We start from the raw sequence: 14745 nt of genomic DNA, 5'->3' as shown, positions 1-14745 counted from the left end.
ACCTCCGTGGCTCACTCCCTGCGGTGGCTTCCTGTGCTTGCTTCATGTTCCCTGCAGACAAAACGGTACCCAAGCAAAAGCGAAATCTGCACGATGCTCAAATTGTTGCCTACTGTGTCGGTCGCATGGGAATAAATATGCATTTTCAAAACGAGTGCTGCGGCCGACGAGGAAATGCTACGAAGAAGCCTTCACTCCATCAGTGGCTTTCCAATGCAGGGTAAAAAAACGCTGACGCACTGAACTATGGTTGGCAAAAGGAAAAAAAGAAAAAAAGAAAAAGGAGCGATTCAGCCTCAACGAGACGATTTTAGAGGGTATTTGCTGAAGAGTGTGTTTTCTTTCTTTCTCTGCCGGTCCATTTTTTCAGTAAGTTAGCTCTAGCTAGAAGAGTGCCTATCAGCACAGGTCCAAGGAGAGGTAAAGGAGAGTGAAGAGTCAGTTTCACTTTTGCTTCTTCAAGGATCTGCGGAAGATACTCTTAGCACTGATTTAAACTCTGCATTTTAATTTAACTTCAAAATTTGTCTGCGGCACAGAGAAACACAATTGAAACAGAGGAACAAAGGATTCGCTGACTGAGTCATCAAAGTGCTTTATTTTATAAAGCCTCGCCCATGTCTGGAGTGTATTTTTAGCACTAGGAGATACAATGCCAGCGTCCTCATTCTGCCCAAATGAAGTTTATCAACAGAAATAAACGACAGAGACTGTTACAGACGAAACCAAAGCATTCTGTAAACTAAAAGCATACACAGATTGGCCACAAAGGAAATGGTTAATCGAGGAACGCATGTGTCCCTTATCTTGACCTCAGGGCCTCTTTCATAGTCTTGGGCCAAAGGCACGTGGCTATATCTGCAGAACACGCGATCTAGTCTGATGCCAAGTTCCTGGCGGGGGGGAAAAGCCAAATCACAGTATCCGTGGATTTAAAAACATAAAACACAGATTTGTACAACTCCATTACAGTGGCGTGAATGTCATTCGTTGAGATAAATCTACCCATGGCCAGTCGATCAAACTAGAGAGGTCGCTCCTGGCTTCGAAAGACACTGTGATTTGCTGCTCACCCCGGGTTTTCTGGAGGAAACCCACACAGCTTGTGCACGTCGCAGCTTTGGGAGCACTGAAGTGAAGTTGCTGGAAGAGGCCTTCCCGCAAGGGGGACTGCCCCAGTTAGAAGTAATTATTGAAGGGTGGTTGTTTCTTTCCCCTCTGGAACTGCCTACAAAAATCATCTCACGTTTTCAACAAAGACGTCAAAGGCACAGCTTTAGCACAGTGTGTAAGGTGATACCCTACTCTAAGCAAGTCTAATGTTTGAGCCTGATGCCTTTCAGGAGGTGCAGGAAATACATGATTGCTGCTGGAAACTGAGAACTTGACTAAACGCCATCAGCACAGTTCAGGGCAATGAATTTACATAACCAGATTTGGGTTAACTATTTTAAAATATCATTAGGTTGATAAGGGTAGCCCTGGAGGAAACAAAAACGACCCTTCTCCTTTCATTGCTGAAGACTGTCTACTGTCTACTGTGAAGGAAACATTCGCTCAAACGCGAGGCTGCATGATCCACCTCAAAAGGTGACAAACGTCATTCTACCTACGCTGCAAAATGACTCGACATGTAAACTTCAAAAGTCATGTGCTGTACATTAAATTTTTAGATTCAGAAATATCCCTGTTTTCCTAATCATGTAAACAGCAAAACCGAGGGTTTCAGTTAAAGGGCTCATCGGAACCAGCCGCTGCCACGGAAGCGAGGGCCCAGCTGACACCTGGAGTCCAGGCTTCATTCTGTACTGAGAGGCGCCAGGCTCCCACCCACTGCCCCAAACTGTGCTTCCAGGTAAGCTGCGTTTTTACTGTGTAGCACTGACTCCAATGTAACAATGTAACAATGTAACAATGAAGATGTTCCAGGCAAGACAAGAGAAGGAAGCAGTTTTCCTGGACTTAACGGAGGTGAAAATGCCGAGCCTCGGGCATGCGGCACCGGGGCCTCTCCATACCGCTCCAGCGGGTTAGCGCGGGTACAAGTGTCACCGTCGCAGGAAGTTTTTTTTCCTTTTAATCATCACCATCATCATTGTCACTCTGAATATGCCCTCACATCTCTCAACTCAAAAACAAATGAACTGCTCCAAGGTTTACGGTGTGGCGCTCACATGGGTGGTCTGACATGCATTTCCTCCCCCCCATGGGCTCATTCATTCATTCACTCATTCATTCACCCAGGCGGGTGCAGCTGGAGTCGGAGCGCTGTCGCCGTGACGGGCTCCGACCAGAGCTGCCCTCTTTTAATTAAGTAGTTAACGTATGTTTTTAAAAACGCGCGCACGCACACACACAGAAGTCAGAAGTAGCTAGAGCTATGCTGGGAAAGATCAGGCAGCTGCGAAGCGAGTCGTCCCAAGCCAGTCCTGGTGGCCCGAAGATGTAAACAAGGAGGTGTGTGTCCCGCCAGCCGGCCCCCGCGGAGCTGGACGCCTGTCCTGCCGCGCCGCCGCCTCCATCCTCCCCGCGGCTCCTGTCCCACGGTGGTGGCGCGGGGGGTTACGTGAAGATGTGGCCGATGAAGTCCAAAAAGCGTTTCGAATACTGTTCGGGGTTCACGGTGGAGATCTCGGCACCGGCCTGGCGGGTGGAAAGGAAAGGGGCATCGCGTCAGCATGCGCGGCCCCCGCAGAGCCCCGGCTCATTTCAGGGCAGTAAGTGTAAGGCTGGCAAGTTCCAAACCTCTGCTGCCCCTGCTGAACCCCAGCTCAGGACCCCCGGGGTGCTGCGGCCGAATAACCCAGGTTCTTACAAATCTGTGCCTGCAAATGAGGCAAAGATGCTCTGACCACACAGGTTGTGATGGCTGCAATGAAAGCACGTGTGCGGCATCAGCCACGCCTGGGGAGCGTGGCCAATGTGCAGAGGCCCAGAGACAGGAGCCCTGCTCCTCACAGGCCAATGTGAGACACCTCGGGAAGGACATGGACGCTTGGCTACAGGGGCCCTCCCCGCTGCCGCAGGGTAAGCGGGCGGGTGTGCAAAGCCAGGGACGGCTGCAGGCTCGGGGGCCACGGCTCTCCTTCCTGGCCCCTAGCCAGGCTGTGCTCACTGGGAAGTGGCCTCTCCCATGCCGGCCTGGCCCGCTGGGGACCCCCGAACGCCACCTGCCTCTGCCAGGAGGGGCGGCTCGTTCCGCCACATGTCCCCACCTCGGCCTGGGGTGCCTCGTGCAGCCAGGCTGGGCTTGCGGGGCGGCCACGGTGGAGTGCGTATGCGGTGGTGATGTAGGCTATGGGTGGGGGCTGTTCATACATTCGTAGATAACCTGAGCTTGTTTTCTGAGCGATGCATTTGGGTCAGTGAGAGCTGCAGCCCTGCTCTTAGTAACTATGACAATGACTCCAGTCCTGGAGAAACAATTTAGCCATGCAAACTCTATAAAACTGCAGACCAAATGTGCTGCTACAAGCTTATCTAGAATATATGAAACGCTAAAAGCTTCCCTAGGATGTGGAAGATGTCTGCTAATTCAAGCCTATTGAGCACTGAAACAAAAGAACCATTTGGCCCTTCCTCTCTGTAGAAAAGGAACTCAAAAATCTTGTTCGAGGCTCGGGGTTGAAACAGAAAGCTCCCGAGTCTGGCTGGCCTTCAGTAAACCATCTTTTCCTTCTCAAAATCATTCCTGAGTCCTGGCCTTCCTATACGCAAATAACTGAACGCAAATAACTGAATGCAAATTATTGAACAACAGTGGCCCAGCCACGCCGGCCACAGCGCACGTTATTTCAGCATGCCGGAGCAAGGAGGGGGACACATGTTCCCAGGCTCGGCCCGGCGCTCCGTGCACTTGCCTCACGGCCCCTCCCAAGAGCCTCCCAACCCTTTTACGGGGGGAAGCAGAGGCTCCAAGAGCCTTTCCCCAAGGCCGGGCGGCTTGGGTGGGTGGAAGGGGAGCTGGGGTGGGCAGGCGGCTGGCTGTCCACCGAAGGGAACAGGGGACGGCTGGAGCCTGAGCCCTGGATGCCGAGGCTGTGCGGGAGCTGTCGCCCTGCGTGCTGGCGTGGGGGGCACATGCCCCTGGGCTGGCACGCTGTGGAGGGTTTTGAGTACGCAGGCGAACACGTTTGCCAAATGGACCCTGAGCTCGGGCTGGTTTGCTCTTTTTTTAAAAAATTTTATTTCTCTCCCCTCCCTGCCCCCCTCACCCGTTGTCTGCTCTAAATTTGTGTTTATTTTGTTGTGTCATCTTGTTGTTTCAGCTCTCCGTGTGCGCGGTGCCATTCCTGGGCAGGCTGCACTTTCTTTTGCACTGGGCGGCTCTCCTTACGGGGCACACTCCTTGCGCATGGGGCTCCCCTACGTGGGGACACCCCTACGTGGCAGGGCACTCCTTTGTGCATCAGCACTGCGCATGGGCCAGCTCCACACGGGTCAAGGAGGCCCGGGGTTTGAACCGCGGACCTCCCATGTGGTGGACGGATGCCCTAACCACTGGGCCACGTCTGCTTCCCATGGTTTGCTCTTAAGATAGAGAGAGGCGCCTCTGGTGGGAGCCTGGTGGTCCTTGCCCAGCTCCAGTGCTCTACTGGTGGTCACTGGGCTTTGTCCAGCACCGACGGCTGGGGGCACCCCTCGCTCGCCTGGGTGGGCTTGTCAGGGCTTGGCTTGTGTCCCCCCAGAGGACACAGCCCGGCCTTAACCCCAGCCCTGGAAATAGGGTCTCAAAGACGTGCTTTGTTCAGATGAGGCCGTGCTGGAGGGTGACTGGGGTCCTTGGAGGAGGAACTGGACACAGGGACAGACGGACACGGGGCGGTGGACAGGTGAGGGGGGCCGGCAGTCCCCAGAAGCCGGACAGCGCAAGGAAGGAACCTCCCCAAGAACCTTCTGGGGAGCGGGGCGCCGCGGGCCCCCGAGGCCGGTCCTCCTGCTGTGTTTAGCCCCCAGATTGTGCATCCCTGGAGAGCAAGGCAGGCTTGCGTTTCTTCAGCTCAGCCGGACAGAGGCTGGACTCTCCCAACACCACCGTGCCCGGCGGCACTGGGCGGCAGCGGGGACGGAGGGGTCCGGGGTGGTGGCCAGGCTGGGTCCTAGGCCGGAAGCCCCTCGCCCACCCCCCTCCAGCTACGCGGCCCTGCAGGCTCCTACGCGAGCTGGGGTCCTCAGTTCCCCCACACGACAGGAGGGGCCGACGCGCCGCCCGGCCTCCATGCTTGCCGTGACTCGGTCCCTGACGTGTGCCTGGAAGCGTGAGAATTCAGGGCAGGCGCAGCCAGGCGAGGACTCAATACGATTACGTGCTGATCTCGCACGCAGAGAGCGCCGCCGAGGGGAGAAGGCCGCTGGGCGCCTGGGCGGGCCTCCGGCAGGGGTGATGCGGGCTGCGGGGGGGATTTTCGTCTCTTCATAGAGGACCTGAGCTGTGCGTGTCCTGAGCTGTGCGTGGAGGACAGTGAGAGCCGCAGGCCTGCCCTTGGTAACCATGACAACGACTCCAGTCCCCGAGAAACAGTTTAGCCATGCAGACTCTAAACTTTAAATATTCAAGGAAAATGTAAACCAAATGTGCTAAAAGCATATCTAGAATGTATGAAGTGCATGCTGAAAGCTTACCTAGGATGTGGCAGGTATATGCTAATCAAGCCTATTGAGCCCTGAAACAAAGAACCATTTGGCCCTTCCTCTGTATAAAAAGAGCTCAAAAATCTTGTTCGGAGGCCCAGGTTTTGAATGAGAAGCTTCCAGCCTGGCCGGTCATAAATAAATCCTTTTCCTTCCCCAAATTATTCCTGAGTCCTGGCCTTTCTATACAGAAGTAACTGAACCTCTTTCGTCTTCTCCAGCAGGGTGGGCGCGCAGCTGCACGTGTTTCCCACCACAGCGCTGTCTTTGGCGCGGTTAACCCGCAGCAGCTTTCCAACCACGCCAGGACGTGTGGGATCTTCCAGAGGCGCGCGTGGGCCCCGCCGCACGGTGCGTGCCTGGCGCGGGCTGTCCCCGCGTCGCGCGTGGGCTGGGCGGGAAGGAGCCCGCCGGGGCAGAGGCACGAGGCGCGGGTACTTACGCCGTGCTTCACGGTTTTCGCAGCGTGTGCGGCCTTCTTTTTTGCGTCGTAATGAGTGAGGATGTCGATGATGGCCATGAAGTACACCTCCTTCCTGGGCGAGTCTGCAAAGGCACAGGGCGGCGATGGGGGTGCACCTGCGCTGCCACGGGGGCGCGGGGGGCGCGGGGGCCACGGGCGAGGCTCCTGCCACCTCTCCAAGCCTCCCGCACGGCCCTCCCAGGAGGCAGCCTCGCCTCTGGGCCCCGGCTGCCCTCCACGCGGGGTGGGGTCAGGGCGCTTACTTTTAATTTTTCTAGTCTGCGTTCTCTTGAATGAACACGTATCGTTTTGGTGGAAAGAGGAAAAGCTCGTTAACATAAACACTCTATGAAACAAGCAGCACTATGCTCGTTAATCCTTTTCTATTATTAGATGCAACTGTTCACAATTAATTCTCACGGGGTATAATATTAATAGCAGAACTGGATAAATGCACACATCACCTTGATAGCTATTTTCTAGATAGTTCAACAAATAGGATGCTGTTTCAATTACGAACAATAAGAAAAGTACGTTTGACCCGAATTTTGGGGGTTGAAGAAACAGTTTTGGAGAGCAAAATAAAAAAAGCCTAACTCAAACCCACTGGCTGATGTGTCAACTGGGAGGCTTTTTAATCAACGATGAACCACCATCTTTATTACGTAGCAAGCAAGAGGTCTGCTTTATCGTCCCTGAAGTATCTTCTCTTTTTCACGTCTAAGTGGCTATGGGAGACTAAGACACCCCCTCCACTCTCCCATCGCCGAGTTCCGGAAGACGAAGCTCCTAAAGAAGGGCGGATCCTGGAGGCGGGCCCCTCCCTCGGGCTTCAGCCTCCTGAGGGCGCTGCCAGCGGGACCGCCCCCCGAGATTTCCACGGGGCTCCGACCCCTGCAAACCTGGCTCGGGAGAGGTCGGTGACGCTCTTGGCTCATTTCAAAGAGAAGACGAGGAGACGACACACACGCTCTGCACGTTGTTAAACACTTCTTATGTGTATTATATAGGCTTACGCACGTGTGTCGTGTATCTAAATATAGAACTCTTGTGACTAGTAATGAAAGAAACTGGAGCACTGATGTGGAGACAGTGGCCACAATAGTTGCTGAGGGCAGGGAGAGGGAAGAAGAGATGTGATGTGGGGGCATTTTCAGGACTTGGAGTTGTCCTGGGTGGTACTGCAGGGACCGTTGCTGGACATTGTATATCCTGCCATAACTCACTGAAGGAATAGGGGAGAGTGTGACCTACAATGTAAACTATAACCCATGCGGTGCAGCAGGGCTCCAAAATGTACTCACCAAATGCAATGAATGTGTCACTCTGATGAAGGAGGTTGTAAATGTGGGAGGAGTGGGGGAACCTATTCTATTTATAGGAACCTATTCTATTTTTCAAAGTAACATTTTTTGTGATCTATGTATCTTCAAAAAAGTAATAAAAAAATTAAAAAAAAAAAGCTTATGGTTTCGCTCTGTTCCCTCAGCATCCCAAAACCCCAGGACCTCCTTATGTCACATTTTGAAACCAGATACTCCAGTGCCCTTTAACCTCTCCTGCTCCCAAAGTGGGCTGTCTGGACTTGCCCTCTGTTACCTAGGATGGTGATTCCTGGCAGAGAGAGCCATGAGAAAACTGGAGCACACCATACGTAAAAAGCATCACTAGTAACTAAGCTTACTTTCGTGGCATTTTATCCCGTAGACGTCGATGTTGGGGTCAAACTCCCCCGGGGCCAAGGGTGGCGAGCTGTTGAGTGTATTTCCTGGGCTGTCCGGCGGGGTCCCGACAGACGGGTGGGGCCCATCGCTGTCCCCCCTCCTCCTCCCCGTCGTTCTCTTCGCACTCGACCTCCTCCTGCTCTGCCCTCTCAACGTCGTGAATTCCCACCAGCAGGCTGTAGTCCATGAGCTTTAACTGGGCAAGAAACTGCAGGGTGGAAGGTGACACGGTCAGCCTTGAAACCAGGATGACAAAAAACCCAGAGAGGAGGAGGAGGTGCGCTAAGGGGGAGGGGAGGCGGGGTGCTCCCTGGGCAGGCAGGCCTCTGGGCTGGGTGGGGGTGACCCCTTCTCGGGGCCGCCCCGAGCCGGCGCCTCCTGTCCTCGCAAGGCGAAGCTGGATGCAGGGAGGCGGGTGTTGAGCGCATCTAGCTTGGACTACACCAAAGGGCAAAAAACCCCGAGAGAGGGGATGGGAGGCCTCCCCCAGCGATTACGACAGAGCGCTGTGAAATTCCGTGCACGCCACCCAGGTTGTCCATCACAGGTGAGTAAAAGCCCAAACGTCCTCATCGATGAGCGAACACGTGGCATCAAAGCTCTGTCCCATCGCAGGTGGCAGCCAGAGGCCGCGGGCCCTCCCGCCCCAGCCGGGCCCGTTTGTGTCCCACGGGTGAGCCCTGACCCAGCTTGACCCCCCCATGTCTGCCATGCTCCTTGGGCCTGTCCGTGTCCTGTGGCCCTTTTCTTAGGGAGGTGCTGGGTGAGGGCCAGGGGCCGCGCTGGTCTGACCCCTGTCCGGGGCCGTGGCTCCAACTGCCCGGGGACGTGGCTCTGAGCCGATCTGGCCTGGACTCTGGTTTACTCTGACGGTATTTAGGAGACAAACTTCCCGACACAACGGGCGAGCAGGGGACACTGGCTGGGACAGCAGGGCCGTTTTGGTCCTGGGCGCCCGCTGGGAGGCCGCTCCGACTCAGGGCCGGGAGAAGAGCCGGGCCCCGAAGGGCCGCGAGGGTCCCCTGCACGCGGGCCGGGCCTGCTGCGGCCTGGGCGCTCCTAAGGCCCCCAGCTGCCCCCCAGTTTCCTGCTGTGCCTCGCAGGACCCCCTGGAGCTGGGCTAAAGCACCACATTGTTTTGAGCTCAGGAAGAAGTCACACAGCCTCCCAGCCGGCATTTAAGTGAGGCAGAGGAGGCTGTGGCTTTAACCACAGAAACGCTGGGCAGCGGACTTGGCCCAGCGGTTAGGGCGTCCGTCTACCACACGGGAGGTCCGCGGTTCAAGCCCCGGGCCTCCTTGACCCGTGTGGAGCTGGCCCATGCGCAGTGCTGATGCGCGCAAGGAGTGCCCTGCCAAGCAGGGGTGTCCCCCGCGTGGGGGAGCCCCACGCGCAAGGAGTGCGCCCGTAAGGAGAGCCGCCCAGCGCGAAAGAAAGTGCAGCCTGCCCAGGAATGGTGCCGCACACACGGAGAGCTGACACAAGGTGACGCAGCAAAAAGAAACACAGATTCCCGTGCCGCTGACGACTACAGAAGCGGATGAAGAATACGCAGCGAACAGACACAGAGAAATAACTGGGCGGGGGGCGGGGAGAGGGAATAAAATAAAATAAATCAATCTTAAAAAAAAAAGAAGCGCCCCTTTGTGAAGCAGCTCCTCTCTGGGCCCAGGCCCAGCCCCAGGGGCCAACGTTGCCCCCCAAGCCCTTTCCCCCGAGGCCCCCTTAGACCCACGAAGTGGCCTTCCGCGGCCCCCACTCGGCCCGCCTGTGTCTTGGAAGGAGCCTCAGCTCCAGGCAGCCCTGGACCCCCGTTGGCGTCTGAGCGGGCGGCCAGCGAGCGCTGCGGCCCCTGGGAGGACAGTGAGCAAGGATCCGGAGGGGCCTGTCGCCCACTAGAGCGCCAGGTCACCGTGCTGCTGGCCGGGGGCACACGGACGTGGAGGTGCCTCCCGGGCACAGGCCCAGCGAGCCAAGACCCGGCCGGCAGCGCAAAGCCAAGGCGCAGGGGGCCTGGACCCGGGGTCCCAGCCGGCCTTCCCTGGCCTGTGCCCTGCAGACCTGTGGGGCCGAGGCGGGTGCTGGGTTCCCACGGCCACAGGCGCTGTGGGCCAGAGAAGTGGGGGAAGCCCTCGAGGAGAGCGCGTCCCGGCCGGGGCTCGGGGGCCATAGGGAGACAGCCGTGGGAGGGCCCTGGCCTCGCCCCTGCCCCACCCTCCCATGCCCCCCCCCCCCACCGGGGCGTCTCCCTGGCCTGCCCACGCCTGTCTCCGGGCTGGTCCTGCCTGCCTTGCTTGCTGGCAGGGGACAGGCTGGGAACCCCCTGCAAAGTGGGCCCAGGCGGGTGCTGCCCGAGCTCCTCCCCCTTGGAGGGGGGTGTCTGGTCCCAATGCCAGCCGGGCCGTCCCGCCCCCAGCCTGGCATCGCGGTCGCCAGCAACATCAGGACCGGCGTGGCCCAGGGGCCTGGGGCTTGGCCCCGCCTCTCTGGCACAGGGGACCCTGTCCCTGCCACCCGCCCTCACACCGGCACCCTCACGCCAGCACCCAGCCTCCTCCTCAGGCCCCAGCCCTGGGGCGGTGGCGGGTCGCCTTCCACTGCTCCATCTCAGTGCCCACCCGGCGGCACGACGGCCTTGGGAAGGGCCCTGCTGGGGCCTCTGCGGCCGTTACCCCCCAGCCAGCGGCGCTCGGAGCGGGCGCTTGGCCTTCCCGCGGCTTCTCCCCAGCCCCCCTGAACCTCCTCCAGGAAGTAACAACCCAGCCAGACGCCATAAAGCAAAGAGCACGAGGGAAACCTCCGCCCCAGAGGCAGGGCCGCGGGAGGCAGGCGGAACTGCTGACCGTGGCTGGCTGTGATCTTGGCTCTCAGGACCAGGATCTCTCTTTAAGGTGGAGCTGCACTACTCAAGATTTTGTTTATTTATTTAAAGATTTATTTCTCTCCCCGCCTGCCCATTGTCTGCTCGCTGGGTCCATTCACTGTGTGTTCTTCTGTGTCCACTTGTATCCTTTGTCAGCGGCACTGGGAATCTGTCTCTTTTTGTTGCATCATCCTGCTGTGTCAGCTCACTGCGTCAGCTCTCCGTGTGTGCGCCACTCCTGGGCAGGATGCACTTCCTTTTGTGCTGGGCGGCTCTCCTTACGGGGTGCACTCCTTGCATGTGGGGCTCCCCTATGCGGGGGACACCCCTGCGTGGCACGGCACTCCTTGCGCGCATCAGCACTGCGCATGGGCCAGCTCCACACGGGTCAAGGAGGCCCGGGGTTTGAACCCTGGACCTCCCATGTGGAAGGCAGACGTTCTATCAGGTGAGCCACATCTGCTTCCCTGCTTGATTTGAAAACCTAGCTCCGGGTGGACTTTGTGCACAAGGAAGGGGCTGCCTGTGAAGAGGTGGCTGCAGGTCAGAGGCCAGGAGGTGTGCAGGGGCTGCACCGAGCCCTGTGGCCCCGGGGCCCAGGATGACCCCCATTTGTGCCGACATGGCCGGGCCAGGCTCGCGTGCAGTCCCTGGGCTCCAGGCCCCACTTCCAAGAAGGACGTGCTTGTACCTAATAAGCAGAAGCGCAGTGATTGCTGGCACTAACCACTACGGTGCCTGTGGAATGAAAAATGCATCTCTACGTAAGAAGCTGTTCTGCTGAAAATTGAAGAAGCCAACTGCACGCTTGGCTGGGTGTGATACATGCCTTGGAATTGATGAGGCTGTGGTGGAAAGTCGAAATGGCCCAGTGCAGCCCAGGGGTTAAGCGGACACGATGGGACCACTGGGTGGCCCAAGCAGTTGTCCTCACAGTAGCAGGTGATGTGAAAAACAAAAGCATTAGCCATCAGGGATAGGCAAATCAAGACCACAACGAGGCGCCCTTCACACCCTCCAGGATGGCTACTATTGAAAAAACAAAACCAAAACAATGGAAATAAGTGTTGGAGCCGATGTGGAGGAATTGTTGGTGGGATGTAAAATGTGCAGCCACTGTGGAAAGCAATATGGCGGTTACTCAAGAAAGTTGAGTACAGAATTACCGTATGACCCAGCTGTGCCACTTCTAGAAACTGAAAACAGGGTCTCCAGCAGATATTTGTACACTGGTGTTCATAACGGCATTATTCACAATTGCCCAAAGCTGGAAACAATCCAAGTATCCATCAACAAATGAATAGATAAACCAAATTCGGTATATGCTCGCAATGGCTTATGTGGCCATAAGAATGAAGTTCTGCGACGTGCTGTGACAGGGACGAACACTGAAAACATTATGCTCAGTGAGCACGAGGACACTTAGATTACGGAAAGAGCAGACTTGCAGAGACAGAGTAGATAAGAGATTGCTAAGGGGAGGGAGAAGGTATGTTTGGCAGATATGGAGTGTTTGCAAATAAATACAAGGAACAAAAGGGTATATTTGGAGACAGAAGAGAAATTAAACCTTCTGTCACCCCCTAGCTCTGCAACTTGACCATGAGTTTACCTCTCTGAGCCTTTGCTACTTCAACCTTAAAATGGGACGCCACCACTCAACATACTGGGGCAGGCATGCATGAAGGAGATGCCCCTGGGACGAGGGGAGGGGCTGTCGCAATTGCTGATGAGGGCAGCATCGTGGCAGAAGGCCTTCTGTCCACCACGTGGGCAGCCTTGACCCTGGCCAGGTGCAGGTGAGCAAGGCTAAGAGGAGAAGCACATGGAAAAGGCTGTCGGGTCAGTGCTCTCTCTTTGCAGACTTGATTTTAAAGGTCTTTTGAAGAAGAGTGAACTGAAGCATGGCACTAACTTAGTGCTCCCCGTTAGGTAAAACTCCTGCCGGGTCCCACAAAGCTCCTGGGGGCTGCACTGCGGGCTGGACGGGGAGGGGGCCAGGGTGCCGCGGGGGTCCCTCTCAGGCCGATCCGGGCCTCAACAGCCAGGTCCTCTTTCTCCTGTCTATTGCCGTAAGCTTCTAACCCAAATTTATTGATTTTTAAAGTAAGCTTCCCAAGCCTGAAGATGTTTAAATCTTTCTGCTTTTCTTAATAATTACCTGCCAGCCCTTCCATCTGCTCTTTTTGCCTCAGAATACCCCATCTGATCTATTCCTTAATGAGTAATTCCTCATTACGCCGCGCCTTCGAGCTAGCAGCTCCCTCAAAGTCTCCGCAAGCCCTGGCACAGCCTCTAGACAGCCCTGGGACTGAGGGGCAGGGAGGCTTAGGCGCACTTCATTTGCTGACTTGATTAACACGTACACTCTGCTGAATTGCCACCACCTGACACATCTGTGGTGTAGAGTTAAAATTCCAGTTGGCCTATTTAACAATTACATTCACCACCGGCTGAAAACGGCACTAATCTTCCTTCGGAGCATTGTCAGGAAACAGAATCTCGACTGCGCTTTCAGAAACATTTCAGAATTTCATCTTATATCAGAGCAGCAGGAGCACGGCCTCCAGTTGCCTCAAACCCCAATTTGTATTTAGCAGGGTGGCTTTGAGTGGCTCACTCAGCATCTCCAGACTCAGTTTTCTCCTCCATCGAACCAAGATGGATGCGGAGTGGAGGTGGCTCAAGCAGTTGAGTGCCCGCCTCCCACAGGGGAGGTCCCGGGTTCAGTTCCCAGTGCCTCGTAAAGAAGACAAACAATGAGCAAAAACCACAAAATGAGCAGGGAGCAGATGTGGCTCAGGAAGTTGAGTGCCCGCCTCCCCCACATGGGAGGTCCCAGGTTTGGTTCCCGGTGCCTTGTAAAGAAAAAAACAGACAGACAAGGAGCAGACAACAAGCAGACAAGTGCAAGCAACAAGCAAACAGACCAGGGGAGGGGGCGGGGGAAGAGTGTCTGCCTTCATGGAGTTGTTTCAGGATGACAAGAGGTAATAAATGTGTGTGAAGGACGTGGGTCCCATGTGCTCCACAAATGTGGGTGCCCCTCCACCCCTGCCACCCCACTCCCACCCCCACCATCCTATCCACCCAGCCCCCTATCATTCCACCACCATCCCATCCCCATATGCTCCATCTCATCCCCTACCCCCACCCGTCCATCCCACCTCCCACCCACCGTACCATCCCCCAGCCCCTTACCATCCCCCACCATCCATCTCATATGCTCCACCATCCCACCCCCACCCCACCATCCCATCCCCCAGCCCACTACCACCCCCACCATCCCATCCCCCAGCCCACTTCTACCCCCACCCCACCATCCCATCCCCCAGCCCACTTCCACCGCCACCATCCATCTCATATGCTCCACCATCCCATTCCCTCCTCCCGCCCGCCCATCCCATCCCCCACTCCCACCTGTCCATCCCACCCCATCCCTGGTCATCCCACCCCACCACCCCACCTTCACACTCATCCCTCCTACCCCCAACCCTACCACCCCATCTCCCACTTTGCACCATCCACCCCCACCTCCCACCTCCCACCCCCCATCACCCTATCACTCCACCCCTCACTCCCCTATCACCCCACCTCCCACCATTCCATCCCCATGTCCCCCACCATCTCCTCCCCTACCCCACCCCGCCCCACTCCCCACTCCCGCCCGCTCTCGCTGCTCTCCCCGGCTGTGGGACAGAACGCAGACACCGCTGTGCCCCGCGATGGGCCGGCGGAGGCCCAGGTTCGCCCAGGGGGGCACGTGGCGCTCGCTGCAGGCTCGACGGCAGGAGAGCTCGGCACTGCGCGTGCCTCAGGGTCACCGTCCCAGGTGAGCAGTGCAGACCGCCGGGCTAAACTGGCTTTCACTCCCCATGGAGCACCTTCTTGGGAGAAGGCTCCTAACTGTTTAGTTACGGCCCCAGGGATCCGAACTAAAGCAACCCTGTGTGGCAGACTCAGGAGAAAGGGATTCTCGTGCTAGAAAAAGGCAACTGGACCCCAGATGACAGTTCTTTCCTTTCCCCCTGCAAAATCGAATCATTTACTGGGCCATGATAACC

The 14745-nt window shown here is 56.6% G+C and overlaps 1 protein-coding gene across 1 annotated transcript in view; it reads right to left on the bottom strand.

Moving 5' to 3' along the window:
- Positions 1–579: 579 nt before the first annotated feature.
- PIP4K2A (phosphatidylinositol-5-phosphate 4-kinase type 2 alpha) overlaps positions 580–14745 on the bottom strand; it is a 142007-nt gene continuing 127841 nt past the window's right edge. Inside the window, 4 exon segments of the mRNA XM_058297857.1 lie at positions 580–2643; positions 6074–6177; positions 7779–7915; positions 7917–8026. Coding sequence (XP_058153840.1) covers positions 2563–2643; positions 6074–6177; positions 7779–7915; positions 7917–8026 — 432 coding nt within the window. The 3' untranslated portion in view covers positions 580–2562.

The sequence above is a fragment of the Dasypus novemcinctus genome, chromosome 5 (assembly GCF_030445035.2).
Source record: "Dasypus novemcinctus isolate mDasNov1 chromosome 5, mDasNov1.1.hap2, whole genome shotgun sequence".
Taxonomy (NCBI): Eukaryota; Metazoa; Chordata; class Mammalia; order Cingulata; family Dasypodidae; genus Dasypus; species Dasypus novemcinctus.
Note: the sequence above shows the minus strand (reverse complement) of the source record. Positions and strands in the feature narration are given on the sequence as shown.